This window comes from Martes martes (genome assembly GCF_963455335.1).
Source record: "Martes martes genome assembly, chromosome: 4".
Taxonomy (NCBI): domain Eukaryota; kingdom Metazoa; phylum Chordata; class Mammalia; order Carnivora; family Mustelidae; genus Martes; species Martes martes.
The window spans coordinates 164,801,281-164,817,831 of record NC_137891.1 but is presented as its reverse complement, the minus strand read 5'-3'; the positions used below and the strand labels follow the sequence as shown (position 1 = coordinate 164,817,831).

The 16,551-nt window shown below is 35.3% G+C and overlaps 1 protein-coding gene across 2 annotated transcripts in view; it reads left to right on the top strand.

Annotated features, from left to right (window-relative positions):
• Positions 1–16,551, top strand: part of ZMYM4 (zinc finger MYM-type containing 4) — a 146,926-nt gene that overhangs the window by 125,053 nt on the left and 5,322 nt on the right. For both annotated transcript variants that reach the window (XM_080800227.1, XM_080800226.1), the window contains exons 24-28: positions 2,989–3,160; positions 3,335–3,430; positions 5,513–5,664; positions 13,707–13,818; positions 15,256–15,504. In XM_080800227.1, coding sequence (XP_080656353.1) covers positions 2,989–3,160; positions 3,335–3,430; positions 5,513–5,664; positions 13,707–13,818; positions 15,256–15,504 — 781 coding nt within the window. The remainder of the gene's footprint in view (positions 1–2,988; positions 3,161–3,334; positions 3,431–5,512; positions 5,665–13,706; positions 13,819–15,255; positions 15,505–16,551) is intronic.

The following is a 16,551-nucleotide window of genomic DNA, read 5'->3' as shown; positions in this document are numbered from 1 at the left end:
AAAATCAGCTGACCATATATGTGTCAGTTTATTTCTGAATTTCTGTTCTGTTCCCTTGAATAGGGAACTATGTCTATTTTAATAATGTCTGTTTTGTATATTTTAATACAGTACCAGATGTCTTGATTATTGTAGTTTTATAATGAGTCTTGAAATCAGGAGTGTAAGTCTTTGAACTTTGTTCTTTTTCAAAATCATCATTTGCATATCCATATAAATTTTAGAATCAACTTGTCAATTTTTACAAAACGTGCTAGAACTTTGGTTGGGGTTGTTCTGAATCCATAGGTCAGTTTGCAGAGAATTGCTATCTTAGCAATTTTGAGCTGTCCGATCTATGAAGATGGTATTTTTCTCCTTTATTTAGATCATCTTTAATTTCTCTCAGCAGTGTTTTAGGGACCACTGGGTGGCTCAGTTCATTAAGTGGCTGCTTTCGGCTCAAGTGTGATCCCAGGGTCCTGGGATCGAGTTCTGCATCTGGCTCCCTGCTCAGCAGAGAGCCTACTTCTCCCTCTCACTCTGTCTGCTGCTCTCTGCTTGTACTCATTCTCTCTGTCAAATGAATAAATAAAATCTTTATAAAACAACAACAACAAGTGTTTTATACTGTTCAAGTCTCATACTTTGCTAAATTTATCTAATCAGTATTTGAAATTTATTTTGATCCTGTTTTAAGTAGTAATATTTTAAATTTCATTTTCTGGTATTCATTCTCATATAAAAATAGAGGTTTTTTTTCTTTTATTTTTAATTTATTTCTTAATTTATTTTTTTGTTTCAAGGTTTTCTTTAAATTCCAGTTAACATGATACTTTTTCTTTTCTGAAAAATTTTATATATTTTAGAGAGAGAGTGAGAGAGTACAAGCTGGGGGAAGGGCAGAGGGAGAGAATCTCAAGCAGATACCCCTGCTGCGAGTGTTGTCCACTGTTGGTGGGACTTGATCTCACGACCCTGAGATCACGACCTGAGCCAAAATCAAGAGTTGGGTGCTTAACCCCGGCACCCCAAGATTTCTTTTTATCTATTATATGTACTATGATTTTGCTCGATTAAAGTCTAGGATATTGTACCTAGACAATCCTGTTATTTGTGAATAAAGATTGTTTTACTTTTTCCTTTCCAATCTTAATGTACTTTCTTTTTTCTTTTCTTTTGTAATGTATTGTACTAGCTAGGATTTTTTTATGTATTGTACTAACTTTCAATACAGCGTTGAAATAATCGTGATGAGAGCAGATTTTCATGCCTGTTCTCAATCTTAGGGCAAGTGTTCAGTCTTGCCATAATAACTGTGATATTACTTGTAGGTTTCTTGTGGATGGCCCCTATCAGGAAGGAAGTTCTCTTCTATTTTTAATTTGCTGAAAAATTTTATCATGATTTGTGTTAAATTTGTCAGGTGGCTCTCTTGAATCTATTGAGATACTTATCTGGTTTTTCCTTTCTGAGTCTATTAAAATGATGACATACATTAATTCTTAAAAACAGTCAACTAACTTTGCATTCATGGGATAAACCTTACTTTCTTCTGATGTATTTTTTCTTCTATCTGTTGCTGGATTCAGTTTGCTAATATATTGTTAAGGTTTTATAAATGTTTCCATTGAAGAGAGAGATTGATCTGTAGTCTTGTAATGATTCTTTGACCTTGTTCTCAACGTAATGGTAGCATTGTACAGTGGGAGTTAGTGTTTACTCCTTTTCTGTTTTCTAAAAGAAAATTGATACAATTTAACTGGTGGGTCTACAGGGGTTTTGTAGGAAAGTTTTAAACTATGAATTAAATGTTTATGGCTGTTTAGGTTATCTCTTCTAGAGCAAGCTTTGTTAGTTTGTATCTTTCAGGAAATTCCTTCGTCTGCCTTATCAAGTTTATGGGCATGACAGCATTCTCTTAACTCCCCTTTTAATGTATCTAGGGTCAGGTATTGGTAATTTATGTTTTCTGTCTTTTTTTTTTCCTGACCATTCTAGCTAGAAATGTATTGATTTTTTTTTTTATCTTTTGAAAAAACCAGCTTTTTAATTTTATTATTTTTTTCTCTATCCCATTTTCATTGATTTTCTTCCCTTATTTTTATTATTTCTTTAGTTTTCCTTACTTTGGGTTTTATTATTTATTTATTTTTAGTGTGTGGGTGGAGACAGAGAGAAAGGCAGACATAGGGAGAGGGAGAGAGAATCCCAAGCAGGTGAGCAGGCTCCATGCCCAGTGTGGAGCCTGATGTGGGGCTTGATCTCATGACCCCAAGATCATGACCTGAGCTGAACTCAAGAGCCAGATGCTTAACTGACTGAGCCATCCAGGCGCCCCTCTTTGGGTTTTAATGTGGTCTACTTTTTTCTAGTTTCATAAAGTAAAGCTTTGATTCTTGATTTTAGACTTTGATTTATTTTTCATAGAAACATTTTAATATTATAAATGTCATTGTAAGCTTTAGCACTGTGGGGGAAAAATTGATGTCTTCATTTTCATTGAAGTTCAGAATACTTTCTAATTGCATTTATGGTTTCTTCTTTGACCATGGGTATTTATAAATGTGTTGTTTAATTTCTAATTCTTGAGGATTTTCTTAACATCATTTCATTATTGGTTTCTAGTTTGATTTGGTTGTAATTAGAGAATATATGGGGTCTTGTTTTGTATCCCGGAATGGATCTGCTCATCTGTTCCATGAAGTAGACCTGAGTGGTAATAATGGTTATTCATACCTCATTGGGTGGGTTCAGTATCTGGAACATAGTGAGTACTTGAATGTTAGAAATTATTAGAGTTCTGTATTTCAACTCTCTCTTTTTTTCTTTCCTCATGCGGTTTTGATTAACCTCTAAAACTCTTTCTAGCTTGAAGAACTTGAATCTTTAGGGTCTAATAGTAAATTGTGTGTTCTGTAAATTTATTCCCTTCTTTCATTGAGAACTGTGTTTCTTAAAGATTCAGAACTAAATTTTATATTCTGTGAATTTTCAAAATTCTTACAGGGACGGAAGAAGTCTATAGTAGCTGTGGAGCCCAGAAGTCTTATTCAAGGAGCCTTTCAGGGGTGTTCAGTGTCTGGGATGACACTGAAATACATGTATGGGGTAAATGCCTGGAAGAACTGGGTTCAGTGGAAAAATGCCAAGGAAGAGCAGGGGGATCTGAAATGTGGCGGTAAATACACAGCATGAATTTGTGTCTTGTTTGAGAGGGTTGGGGGTATATTGTTCAAGTCATCAGTCTATACAAAAGGGATACCTACTAGGTCAAAAACTGCATACAACTTTGGTTTTGGTGTTAAATTTTCCCATTTTTATTTAAACTTATTTCTTTTTCTCTTCTTGTCAGGTATTGAACATGCTGCATCTAGCCCGTGTTCTGACTCTTTAGGAAGTTCTCAAGACCATGCTCTCTCTCAAGAATCCTCAGACCCAGGCTGTAGAGGTAAAATCATTTCTCTCTTTGTAGTCTGAATTCTGTGAATCACTTTTAATATTATTGCCAATTTTAAATTTGTAAATGGGAATATTTGAGATTATTTAAAATTTGGAGTTCTATGGTAAAAGAGAAGTTAATATCCTGTTCTCAATTATAAAGAGCTTGTTAAAAAGGTAAGGTTGTATGGGCATGAATCTGTTACACAAATACGAAGAATTGTGTTCCTTTCTCTAACATTATGCGGGTGATTCAAATCTGTATTCTTGAGCCCTTATCTGTAACCCACATGGAACCCAGTGTAACACTTCTGCTTCTGGTGGTGGTGGTGAGAAAAATACCTGGAAAAGTCTTTCCTTTTCTGTGGGAATTTTTCCTAATAATAACTTCTGTGAGACTGGGTGCCAGGAAATTTGGGACCCAATAAACAATTCACATAGGGCAGCAGTGTTTAATTTTAGAGCCTACTTTTAATTTTTTTCCTCCCTGGTATTGAAGTTCCTATTCTAAACTTTTGTTTTTAGTTTTTAGTTTCCTTTTTTATTATCTGTGTTTTATGTAAGACGTTTGCTGTAATCTTTGTGGAATGAGATGGGCATGACAGGAATGGATGAATATGTCTTTGTCACTAGATATTTTGCCTCTTTCCAACTATGGTATACTTCTTTTTAACAACCAGGTAATTGCGTGCACTCTTGGCTTCATCTCAGTCTACCCTGCTGGCTTTTAGGTACATGTCACTCTCCTTATTGGAGCAGTTGCTGGCTGCTGTGATCTGTGACTGACTCACTGAGTTCCTGCAGATCATGTGTAATCTCTGCTGAGTGATAAAAGTATACTTCTGTTAGGGAGGTTTATTAGGCCCTTTAACTCCCAGTTTGAACCACAGTTCTCTTTGTTTTAAAAAAGAAAGAGGGGTAGGGAGAATGGAGAGGTAATATTATATTAGACTACCAGGCCTAAATTCGATAACCATAGGAGATACCTACTCATTTCTGCTATTCATTCTTCCAAAAAGTACTGAATTTATGTACCAGGTATGTACCATGCATGGTAGTTCGTTACTTCAGTGAAAAGATCAAACATGGTCGTTGCCCTTCTGAACCACCATTTACCTTTTGCAAAACCAAATCAGGGAAGCTCAAGTGCGTCTTTGAAAACATGCAAACTTGTCTAAATGCAGAGGAGCAGTGACTAGAAAGAGTGCTTCCATTTTAATCCGAATTGAAGTAGGGTCTCTACTGGAGTAGTTTCTCTACATATCAAATTGTAGGATCTGCAATTTCTCTAGGATCTCTGCAAATCAAATTGGGTCACTCTCCTGGTAAAATTAATTCAGTTCCTAGTTGTCTTCAAAGCCTTAATATGCTAGGTTAGATTTTCAACAATCTACCCTGATCTACCCTTCTTGATTTTGTCCTGTACATCTGAGTCCCCTCAATCTTCATTTTTCTGTATTCCACCATTTCTAGGGGCATGAAGATGTTGTATGTTATTTGAAGTGTTCTTTGTTCTAATCTGAGTTAGAGGAAGTTACACAGCATTTTTATACATATATTCTCAGAACCTTTAATAAACTTCTTTTTATATGTCTTTGAAAATTCTTTAGACACAGATATAATATGCTGCTATTTTCTAAATTTATCAGATCTTAAAAACCTGGATTTCTCCAGCTCTCATGTTACTAGTATTTTGTGTAATATGCTTTGGTAAATATTTTTATGTCCTTAGATTATAATTCTTTATTCATTTGTTTAACTCTTCTTCACCTTTCAGGGTCTGGCATTTGTGTCGCATCCTCCAGAATCTCACCTGACCCTTCCCTGTCAGATGCTTTCCTAGAATCCTTCTTAAATTCAGTCCCTGTCATAGCACCTGTTAGACATGATGCGCTGCATTGTTTTTATTTCTTTAACTGAAAAAGCCTTGAGATCGGGTTTGTCTGTAATCTATGTACTCACCAGTGTACACTACAGTGCCTGAGCCCACAGTAGTAGTCAGTAGTTTTTCAATGAATAATGTTACTGTGTTTCTCATAAGTTAATGTTTTTTAATAAGTTAATATTTCAGATGTTTTCTACCTTTCCATAGTCCGTTCTATCAAGCTGAAGGAAGATATTCTGTCCTGCACTTTCGCTGAGTTGAGTTTGGGTTTATGCCAGTTTATCCAAGAGGTGCGGAGACCAAATGGTGAAAAATATGATCCAGACAGTATCTTATACTTGTGCCTTGGAATTCAGCAGGTATCCGTTTGAGTAATTGTTCTAAAATGTATTGTGTTTTTAATAATGTTGATAGCTCTTGTGATTCAAGCTGAAAAATTTTAGTGTCTGTGGTCGTTTGGTATTGCTTTTATACTCTGTTCTTAATGAACCACTTCCCCTGATTTAAAAGTCTTGATCATATCATAAGCCAAATTGAGACTGTTAGTAGAATAATAGAAATTGAGGATGGTGCATTTTATTCAGTTATGGACAAAAAAGGCAAAAATAGCAAAATTCACAAAAAGTGACATAGGTGACTGTGTGTGTGTATGTGTTTATGTAAATCATGTGGTTTCATTAAAAATTTTTTAAATGCATATTAAAATAACAGAGGTACCGGGGTGGCTCAGTCGGGTAAGCAGCTACTTTCAGCTTAGGTCATGATTCCAGGGTCCTGGGATTGAGCCCAATGTTGGGTTCCCTGCTAAGCAGGGAGTCTGCTTCTCCTCTGTCTTTTCATGTGCTCTTTCTCTCAAGTAAAGAAATAAAATCTTAAAAAAAAATAAAAAGATATACCATTATTTGTCTGTCACATTAGCAAAAAAAAAAATTGTAACAGTTTTTGTTGATATGAATTCTGTGAAGGGAATTTGCCTTCATAGCTGTTGGTAGTTAGTACACACTTTCTGGAAAGCAGTTTTGAGCACATGTTTCAGGAATATTTTTGAATGTTCATACTCTTTCGCCAGTAATACTTTTTGGGAGTCTGATAGGGCTAATACTCTGAAGTTCAGACATCGTTTGCACAAAATTAGAAATAACTTCAATGCCCCCAGAGTATTTTTTTTTAAAGATTTTATTTACTTATTTGACAGACAGAGATCACAGGTAGACAGAGAGGCAGGCAGAGAGAGAGAGAGAGAGAGAGAGGAGGAAGCAGGCTCCCCGCTGAGGAGAGAGCCCGATGTGGGGCTCGATCCCAGGATACCGGGATCATGACCTGAGCTGAAGGCAGAGGCTTTAACCCACTGAGCCACCCAGGCACCCCGCCCCCCAGAGTATTATGTTTAAGTAAATTATGGTATATTTATAAAGTTGTATATTATATAGCCAATAAAAATTGTTCACAAAGTAACTTCTGATAACATGTAAAAATATAATATTAAAGCATTAAATGAACAAAATGAGAGTATGAATTCTGTGTGCTTTGGTATATGTTAACATACAGTGATTTAAAAACCAGTCCTATAAATATGTAATAAAATGAAATGCACCAAAATATGTTGATAGTGGTTATCATCTCGGGTGGTAAGGCTCTGGATGTTGTTAATTTTTTTTTTTTTCTCTATTTGCCAGATTTTCTTCCATTTGTATGGTGGGGAGGATATTCTTTTATTTAGGCATTCATTCCTAAAGTTTTGTTTTTAAATTATAAAAGTAGTGTGTGCTCAGTGTAATTGTTAAAACAGTGAGTTGAACGTGTATAAGGATAGTTTTCTCTCTTTTCATTTCCAGTCTCTGATAACCAGTGTTGCATCTGTCCTTCTGTGCCACACATTTATGAATGTGTATAGATGTTTTAGATGTGTTTAGTTTTTAGCAAAATGGGGCTGTTACCATACACATTCTTTTGCAGCTTACTTTTCTCAATCTGTGTGTCTCTCCAGGTGAGTATAAATCAAATTGCTTCCTTTATAAAAGCAAGCTGCATAATATTGCAGAATATGAATATACCCGTTATTCACCCTTTCTTCTTTTAAAGTATTCAGGTTACTTCCCCTTATTCTTAAAAACAGTGCTTTAGTAAATATTTTACTTGAATGACTGATGAACTGGTGCTTTTATTTTTAGGTTAAAGCATATATAGGTTTTTCTTTCCTTCCTTCTTTCTTTTTTTTTTTTAAGATTTTATTTATTTATTTATTTGACAGAAATCACAAGTAGGCAGAGAGGCAGGCAGAGAGAGAGGGGGAGGCAGGCTCCCTGCTGAGCAAAGAGCCTGATGTGGGGCTCAGTCCCAGGACCCTGAGATCATGACCTGAGCTTTAACCCACTGAGCCACTCAGGAGCCCCTCTTTCTTTCTTGTTTTTTTTTTTTTTTTTTTTTTTTTAGATTTCATTTATTTATTTAAGAGAGACAGAGAGAGCATGGGCGGGGGGAGGGACAGAGAGAGAGGGAGAGGCAGACGCCCCATTGAGCAGGAAGCCAGAGGTGGTAGGGCTCAATCGGGGGATCCTTGAATCATGACCAGACCTGAAGGCAGATGCTTAACCAACTGAGCCACCCAGGCACCCCCAAATATAGATTTTTCTAATTTTAAGATATTTTCATTTTACTACCCAGAATGGTTAATTTATAGCTTTACTAGCAGTGTTGTGCATGCCCATTTCTTGAATTCTCCTCTTTTTAATGTTTATTATTCTGATGGTCTAGGCTCCAGTTTGTATTTTCCAGTTTTATAAAGTAGAATCTTTTATGCTGTTGGTCATTCAGATTTTTCCTTTCTGTCTCTAGGATCTCTTTTATGTTGGGGATAGGAACTCTGGTGTAAATGCTTGAAACAGATTTTTCCAGTATATTTTAGTATTCCAGTTTTTGTTTGTATATTTGCCATTCAAATATTTTTCATTTTTACATAGTTTAATAATAAGCATTTATTTCCCTTTTAAAATTCCTGATTTTTGGGTGCCTGGGTGGCTCAGTGGGTTAAGCCGCTGCCTTTGGCTCAGGTCATGATCTCAGGGTCCTGGGATCGAGTTCCGCATTGGGCTCTCTGCTCAGCAGGGAGCCTGCTTCCCTCTCTCTCTCTCTCTCTACCTGCCTTTCTGTCTACTGTGATCTCTCTCTGTCAAATAAATAAATAAAATCTTCAAAAAAAAAAAAATTCCTGGTTTTTCTGTGTTGCTTAGTATGGACTTCCTACTTTTAAGTACTCGAATTCTCATTAATTTATTTCTAAAAAAATTTTTTAAAGATTATCTTTAATACATCTGAAATTCAGTTTTGTACATGATACAAGTATATTTCTGATGAATAACATTTGTGATGGTATCTAGTTATGCATGCAGCGTTCACTTTCCCTAGATTCAAAAGAGTACTTTCCTTATTTAATTATTGTTCCCTTTATATTTTGGTTCAGTTTCTTGATTGTAAAATATATTTTTAAAATCAGCATATGAGAGGACTTTTATAGGTTCTTTCAACCAATAAAATTTATTACCATGTGTGCGTTTTGGTTAGGTAAAAATTGTGAAGATTCTAAATAGACTTCCTGTACTTTTTGAGTTTATGATATTATGAATCTAAAGAACATTTTCTGGTTTTATCAATGGAGATGTCAAGTGTGGTAGTGATTCCTGTTCTGATTTGAATATAATCAAACGTCGTTGCTGTGATTTCAGTCAAAAACATTTGACTGCTTTGCATACCAAATACTCTGGTACCTATAAAATACTCTCTAATTTGTGAGACAAGTCATAAACTTATGAAAGTTTTTTCTAGTGTATTTATCATGTTTATAGTTATAAATGAGTATAAAATACTATTAAAAAGATTATGTAAGTTAATAAATTGTCAGCTGATTGTTTTAGAAAATAAATATTATGAGTCTTTTACCAATTTTGACAAATAATTTTTCCTTAACTATGAAGAATTTTAAAAAGTTACTTATGTTGACATCTCGAATGTGCTTCTTTTTTTCTGATCATCAAAATAATTATGCTTATTGTAAAGAATTTTGGAAATACATAAAAATGTAAAGAAATAAAATAAATTCAACTGTAATATCAACACCTGGGCCACCACTGTTAACATTAGCCAAGAAGGGGGATGATTGACAAAAGAAACAAATAGACAAGTAACAAGGAAAATCAACAGCCAACAGACATAATGTACGGGAATGCCTTACAATCATTTACTGTGTTTGCTGTGTATTAATATAAGCTTATTTCATATTTTAACTCATTTATTTGTTAGTGTGCCCCTCTGATGTGTAAGGACTCTCATCATCACCATTTTCTGCTGAGGCACAGTGAGTTAAGACTTGCCTGAAGTCCCCAGGGTAGTAATTGGCAGGGCCAGGATATGAATCCAGATGGTTTAAGAATCTGTTCTTACGATCACTTTGGTGGACCACCTCTCTAATATGAAGGGTGTTCAACTATAACCAAAGAAAAATTTCACCCATTGGGCTGATTGAAAATTGAAAGATTGAAAAGTTTGATAATACCAAGTATTAGTGAAGATAGGTGTACATTTTTCTTGCGTGGAGGCCTTTTCAGAGGGCAAGTTGATGTGACTATTAAAACTTTAAATGGATGGAGGGGTGCATGGCTGGTTCAGTCAGTGGAGTGTGCAACTCTTGGTCTTGGGGTTATGAGTTTGAGTCCCATGTTGAATATAGAGATTACTTAAAAATCTTCAAAACAAAACAAAACAAAACTTCAAATGCATGTAGATTCTTCTGTCTAGTAAATCCATTGATCAGTATTTTTCCCCAAAGAAATCCACACTCTTGTACATAGACATGTACTGGTATTTTCATTGTAGCATTGTTTTTAACAGCAAAAAATTGGAAACCATCTTTGTGTTCATCAAAATAATAATGGTTCAATCATCTATAATATGTTTGTACTGTTGAATACTGTAGAGTAGTTAAAAAGCAGTGAATTGTTTTTATATATATTTACATGGAAAACTCTTAGAGACATATATTTTTAAAGTAGTGTAGTGCAATATTTATATTATGATAAAATACACTATCATAAAACTTAACCATTTTAAAGTGTACAATTCGGTGGCATTTAGTACATTCAGGATGTTGTACAGTCTCATCACTATGTTGCTCTAAATTTTAATACCCTAAACGGAAATCTCATCCCCATTAAGTAGCCACTCCCTCTTACCTCCTCCATTTCATCCCTACCAACCATAAATCTGCTTTCTATCTCTATGGATTTGCTTATTCATTTGAATAGAATCATACAATTTTATGTGGCCTTTTGTGTCTGGCCTCTTTCAACATAGAGTTCACCTGTGTTGTAGCATGAATCAGTACTTCACTCCTTTGATGTACGAATTATTTAATTCTTGGGTATACCACATTTTGTTTATTTACTCATCTGTTCATAGACATTTGAACAGTTTCTATCTTTTGGCTATCACGAAAGGTGAATGGTACTGTGAACTGTGAACATTCATGTACAGGATTTTGTTTGAACGTCTGTTGTTAGTTCTTTTGAGTCTTATACCTACAGGTGGAATCACATGGTCATATGGTAACTCTATGATTAGCTTGTTGGGAAACCACCAAACCATTTTCTACAGTGGCTGCACCATTTTATGTTCTCAGCAACAGTGTATGAGGGTTCTATTTGTATTCCATAGCCTTGCCAACATTTGTTAATTTCCTTTTTTCTTAATAGTCATCTAATGGCTGTGAGGTGATATCTCATTGTAGTTTTGGTTTGCATTTCCCTAATGACTAAATGCCATTGAGCATTTTTTCATGTGCTCATTGGCCGTTTCTTTCTGTCCTCTTTGGATAAATATTTAAGTCCTTTGCTCCATTTCTGTATTGGGTCATTTGTCTTTTTGTTGTTGAGTTGTAGGATTTCTTTTTATATTCTGAATATTAAACTCTTTATCGGATATGTGATTTGCAAATATTTTTTCTTAGTCTCTAGGTTCTCTTTTCATTCTCTTGTTAGTATACATATGTATGCATAAAAATATGCATAAAAGTTTTGAATTTTGATGTTCAGTTTTCCTGTTACTTGTGCTTTTGGTGTTTTATCTAAGAATCCATTGTCAAATTGAAATTCATGAAAATTTACCCCTCTGTCTCCTTTTAAGAGTTTTATGGTTTTAGTTCTTATGTTTAGGCCATTGATTCATTTTGAGTTCTAAAAATCTCATGCAAGGTAGGGATACATGTGAGTTAGGGATAACTGGGTATGTAGATATCACCTTTTGTTGAAGAGACTGTTCTTTTTCCATTGAACGGTCTGTCTTAGCATCCTTGTTGAAAATCATTTGACATGTGTTTATTTTGGACTTCCAGTTCTAATACATTGGTCTGTATGGTTAATCATATGGCAGTATACACTATTTTGATTACTGTTGCTTTGTAATAAATTTTGAAATAGGGAAGTGTGATTCTTCAAGGCTCCTTGCAATTCCATATGACTTTGAGGATTGGCTTTTCCCTTTCTGCAAAAAAATAAAAAATAAAAAAAATTGAGATTTTGATAGGATAGCACTGAATCTGTAGATTGCCTTTGGCAATATTGCCATTTTACTAGTATTCTCTTCAGATCCATGAATATGAGATTTTTTTTTAAGATTTTATTTATTTATTTGACAGACAGAGATCACAAGTAGGCAGAGAAGCAGGCAGAGAAAGAAGGGGTGAGCAGGCTCCCTGCTGAGCAGAGAGCCCAATGCAGGGCTCAATCCCAGGACCCTGGAATCATGACCTGAGCCTAAGGCAGAGGCTTTAACCCACTGAGCCAACCAGGCACCCCATGAGATGTTTTTCTCAAGTATTCTTTAATTTCTTAACTTTTTTTTTTTTTTGTAGTTTTAAGTGTGTCAGTCATGTACCTCCTTAGTTGAATTTATTCTAAAGTATTCCTTCTGATACAATTGTAAATTGAATTGTTTCCTTAATTTCCTTTTTGGATTGTTCTTTGCAAGTGATTTTTCTGTTGCTTGTATCCTGTTAACTTTGCTGAATTCATTTATTAACTCTAATAACAATTTTGTGTGTGTGTATGTATTAGAATTTTCTATATATAGGCTTATGTCATTTATAAACAGGTAGTTTTACTCTTTAGGACCTTTCCTATTTGAATGCCTTTGTTTTTCCTGCCTGGTTACTCTGGCTAGGACTTCATGTACAATATTAAATGGAAGTGGCAAGAACAGGCAATTTTGTCTTTTTCCTGGTCCAAGGGGGAAAATGATTTTTAAAACTTTTATTTTGTATGATTCATGTGTTTGAGTAAAGGTATAAAACTCAACTCTGTATTTCTAATATGTAGTGAGTTGGAGTATGTCATTCTTCTACTTTCTCTGTATTTTAACTTTTTTCTGTAATGAGGATATATATTTTTAGGTTGTGAAAATTATTAAAAGAAGAAAAAGGTGAATACTTCTCAACAGTAAAACTGTAATCTGACAATGTCCTGAAATGCCTTTGAAGAGGCCTATTAAAAATGTATGTTGAAATGGCATATAATTTTCACTAGCCAGAACAAATGTAACTAAAGTTTTTCTCCAGGTCATACATTGGATAGAAGAGCAGAAAACCAAAATAGCCATAGATAAATAAGTTAAAAATACCGAATCTCAAAAACAGCAGAAGATTTTCGGCATCTAATTATACCTTGTGTTGTTCTGTAAATGCTCATTTTATTTCCCTGGGTGATGTCACCTACCTGCCCCGTACCCACAAGATGTTTTTTAGCAGTACTTTACCCACATTGTTTCATGTTTCCCATTCTGTGAAACGATTCTTGATGGTTATAATTAGGATAGTATTATATCCTATAATTAGACTTGAACTTTTTGAAGGCTGGGTTGCAGGGCAGAGAGCTGAGAGCTGTGGTTTAAAACTTGGGTATCCTTAGGTCACCTGACACTAGCTAACTGAATTATTTCAAGAAGTGATCTTGTAACTAGGCTAAAAAAACAAAAACTTCTGAGAGTACATTTGCATTCAGATCCTGTTAGTTTGAAAAATGATTTGGAAAATACAAATTAGAACCAGTTTTTAGTATATCAGTTTCATGAACTGAGTAAAAGGTACTTGTAGTGTTTATTATAATTATCCTGTATCATGCATGTTTTAAAAAGGAAATAGAAAATTTTACTTTGCAAGCTCAGTGGTTGGGATATTGATAGTTCATATGAAAAGGACCTTATATCTCGCATCCTGGTATTTCAAGGTGTTTCCTTAAAATGGTTCACAATGTTAAGGGCAAAATTAAGGGTAAACTTTATTCCTTCAAATAATCTTTTTAAAAAAGCTTGTGTTTTCTTTGTATCAACATATATGTTTCCATTTTTTCTCTTGTAGTACCTGTTTGAAAATGGTAGAATAGATAACATTTTTACTGAGCCCTATTCCAGATTTATGATTGAACTTACCAAACTCTTGAAAATATGGGAACCTACAATACTTCCTAATGGTAGGATGCTTATCTTTTATTTTGATTCTTTTCATGATATGCCTTCCTAATGTGCTTAATTTTATGATTATCTTTTTATAAATTGTTCATTTATATTTCTGTCTTGATTTATAGCATATTTGGACTTCTGAGGAGAAACTCTGGTTTATTATTGATTTTAGTAAAATTATAACTTCCATACAGTGTAACAAAAATAAAACTGGAAGTTGTATTTAGTTTTTAGAAGCCATTTTTGGTTTGGTAGTGTCAGTGAAGTTGAACACTATACCAGCAGCTGACATACACTTTACTTCTAGACTGTACCCATTAGTGGTGGACCTTCCTCAGTAGTTCATTATCACTACCCTGTACTGGTTGTTAGAAGAGTTAAGTCTTCATCGTTGGATTATCTATGACCATACGTTGTCGGACAGCTTCCTGATTTACTCCTGGTATTAGGCTCCGTGACTGTGAACAGAGAGGTTGAACGTGACGTTTAGGATTTTGTGCCCCTTTTGGGCAGAGAGCACCTTTGAAGCATTTTGAGCAGTGTGGTGTCTTGATGCATTTAGCATCCAAAGAAGAGACAAGGGAGATAGAGTTGGAAGTAATAAATTCATGTTTGCGGTTAGTCTCCTAAGAATAGAATGCATAAGCAGCAACAAGGAGGATTGGTGAGAACATTAGGAAGGACCTGCATTTAAAGACTGTCATGAGGAGCGTGTGCTTAAAGGTGTACTCATCTTAATTCTTCTGCAGGACACCTGCTTTTCAAAAAGAATCCCATATAAGTCATCACAGTAATCACTCTTAATGTAATTTAAAATAAGAGGGTGTGTGAGGGAGGGAGGGAGCTAGCTGCCTTTTAATGATCTGAGCTAAAATGAAACTGAACCAGTTAACAATAAGCATAATGATCTCAAACAGGAGTCTGCAAACTGCTTGATCTGGCCTGCTGCCTGTTTCTGTATAGTCCATGAGTTACAAATGGTTGGAGAAAATCTAAAGAAGAGTAATATTTTGTGGCAAATGAAAATTAAAATTGTATGAAATTTAAATTTCCGTGTACAAGTAAACTTTATTGGTATACACCACACCTGATTATTTCCATATTGTTTGCTGCTCACCATCTTCGGTAACAACAGAGTTGTTCAGAGCCTCTGTGTCCCACAGTACTTGAAATATTTACCATCTGGCCCTTTACAGAAAAAGTTAGCCAAACCCTGGTCTAAAATAACAATAGATTAAAACTGTTTCAGGGGATTGCTCATGGCGTCTGCTTCATTGGACTCATCTGCTCTTTCTTTGGGGTGCCTTTTCTGGTTTTCCGTAGAAGGGAGGAGGGGGGAGGGGAACAATGGGTCATTTCCTTTATATAGTCCTCTCTGAGAATTTATTACTTGGTCCTGTTTAGCAGGAGCTTAGTACTGTTACTGCTTTCCCCCTTCTTTGGTGCAGGTTACATGTTCTCTCGCATTGAAGAAGAGCATTTGTGGGAGTGCAAACAGCTGGGCGCCTACTCACCCATCGTCCTCTTGAACACCCTTCTTTTCTTCAATACCAAATACTTTCAACTCAAGAATGTGACTGAGCACTTGAAGCTTTCCTTTGCCCACGTGATGAGACGGACTAGGACTCTGAAGTATAGCAACAAGATGACATATCTGAGGTTCTTTCCACCTTTACAAAAGCAGGAGTCAGAACCAGGTGTGTGGTGGAGTTTGAGATTTTTATTCGAAGTCTGGTTAGTATGCAAATAGAGACTTACCACAGAAGGATAACTAACATTTCTAGACATGGAAGAGTGTAGCTTTAGATGTAGCTTTAGAGTATAGATGCTTTTTTATTGCCAAGGCTAGGTTAAAGACTTGCCATGATCACTTGCTTCACTGTACTTTTTGGCTTTTTTTTTTTTTTTAAGATTTTATTTATTTATTTGACAGAGATCACAAGTAAGCAGAGAAGCAGGCAGAGAGAGAGGAGGAAGCAGGCTCCCCGCTGAGCAGAGAGCCCGACACGGGGCTCGATCCCAGGGTTCTGGGATCATCACCCGAGCCGAAGGCAGAGGCCCCAGCCCACTGAGCCACCCAGGCGCCCCCTTTTTTGGCTTTTAAATTAGAAATTCTGATTTAATTGGTCAGAAGTAGAGCCCAAATAAATCTGCATTGTAAAACTTTCCAGAGAATTTAAACACACAGCTAAGAATCAGAATCACCAATTTAGAGGCAATATAGATCACCCAGTTGCTAGTTTAAAGAAACCTAATTTTTAAACCTATTATTTCTAAATCTTGATTGATTTATTTTTAGTTAATTTTTAATTAAAAAAATAACTAAAACTCTTTATAGTTAATATTAACTGTCAATTTCTGAAGAAACTTAAAACCTGGCCTAAAGTATGCAGATGGTGTTTGACTTAATAATTTTTCAACGTTACAGTCGTGAAAAAGCGACATGCATGCATTCAGTAGAAACTGTACTTTGAATGTGGATTTTGGTATTTTCTTGGGCCAGTGGAATGCAATATGATCCTCACTTGTGATACTGGGCGGCAACAGTCTGTAGCTCCCAGTCAGCCCAAGGATCACAAGGGTGGACGGTATGCTTATAGCCCTTCTGTACCCAGTCAGCCTTTTCACTTTCTAGTATAGTATTTAATCAATGACATGAGGTAGTCAATACTTTATTATAAAATAGCCTTTGTGTTAGGGGATTTTTGCTGAGTTGTGGGCTGTATAAGTGTTCCAAGCATGTT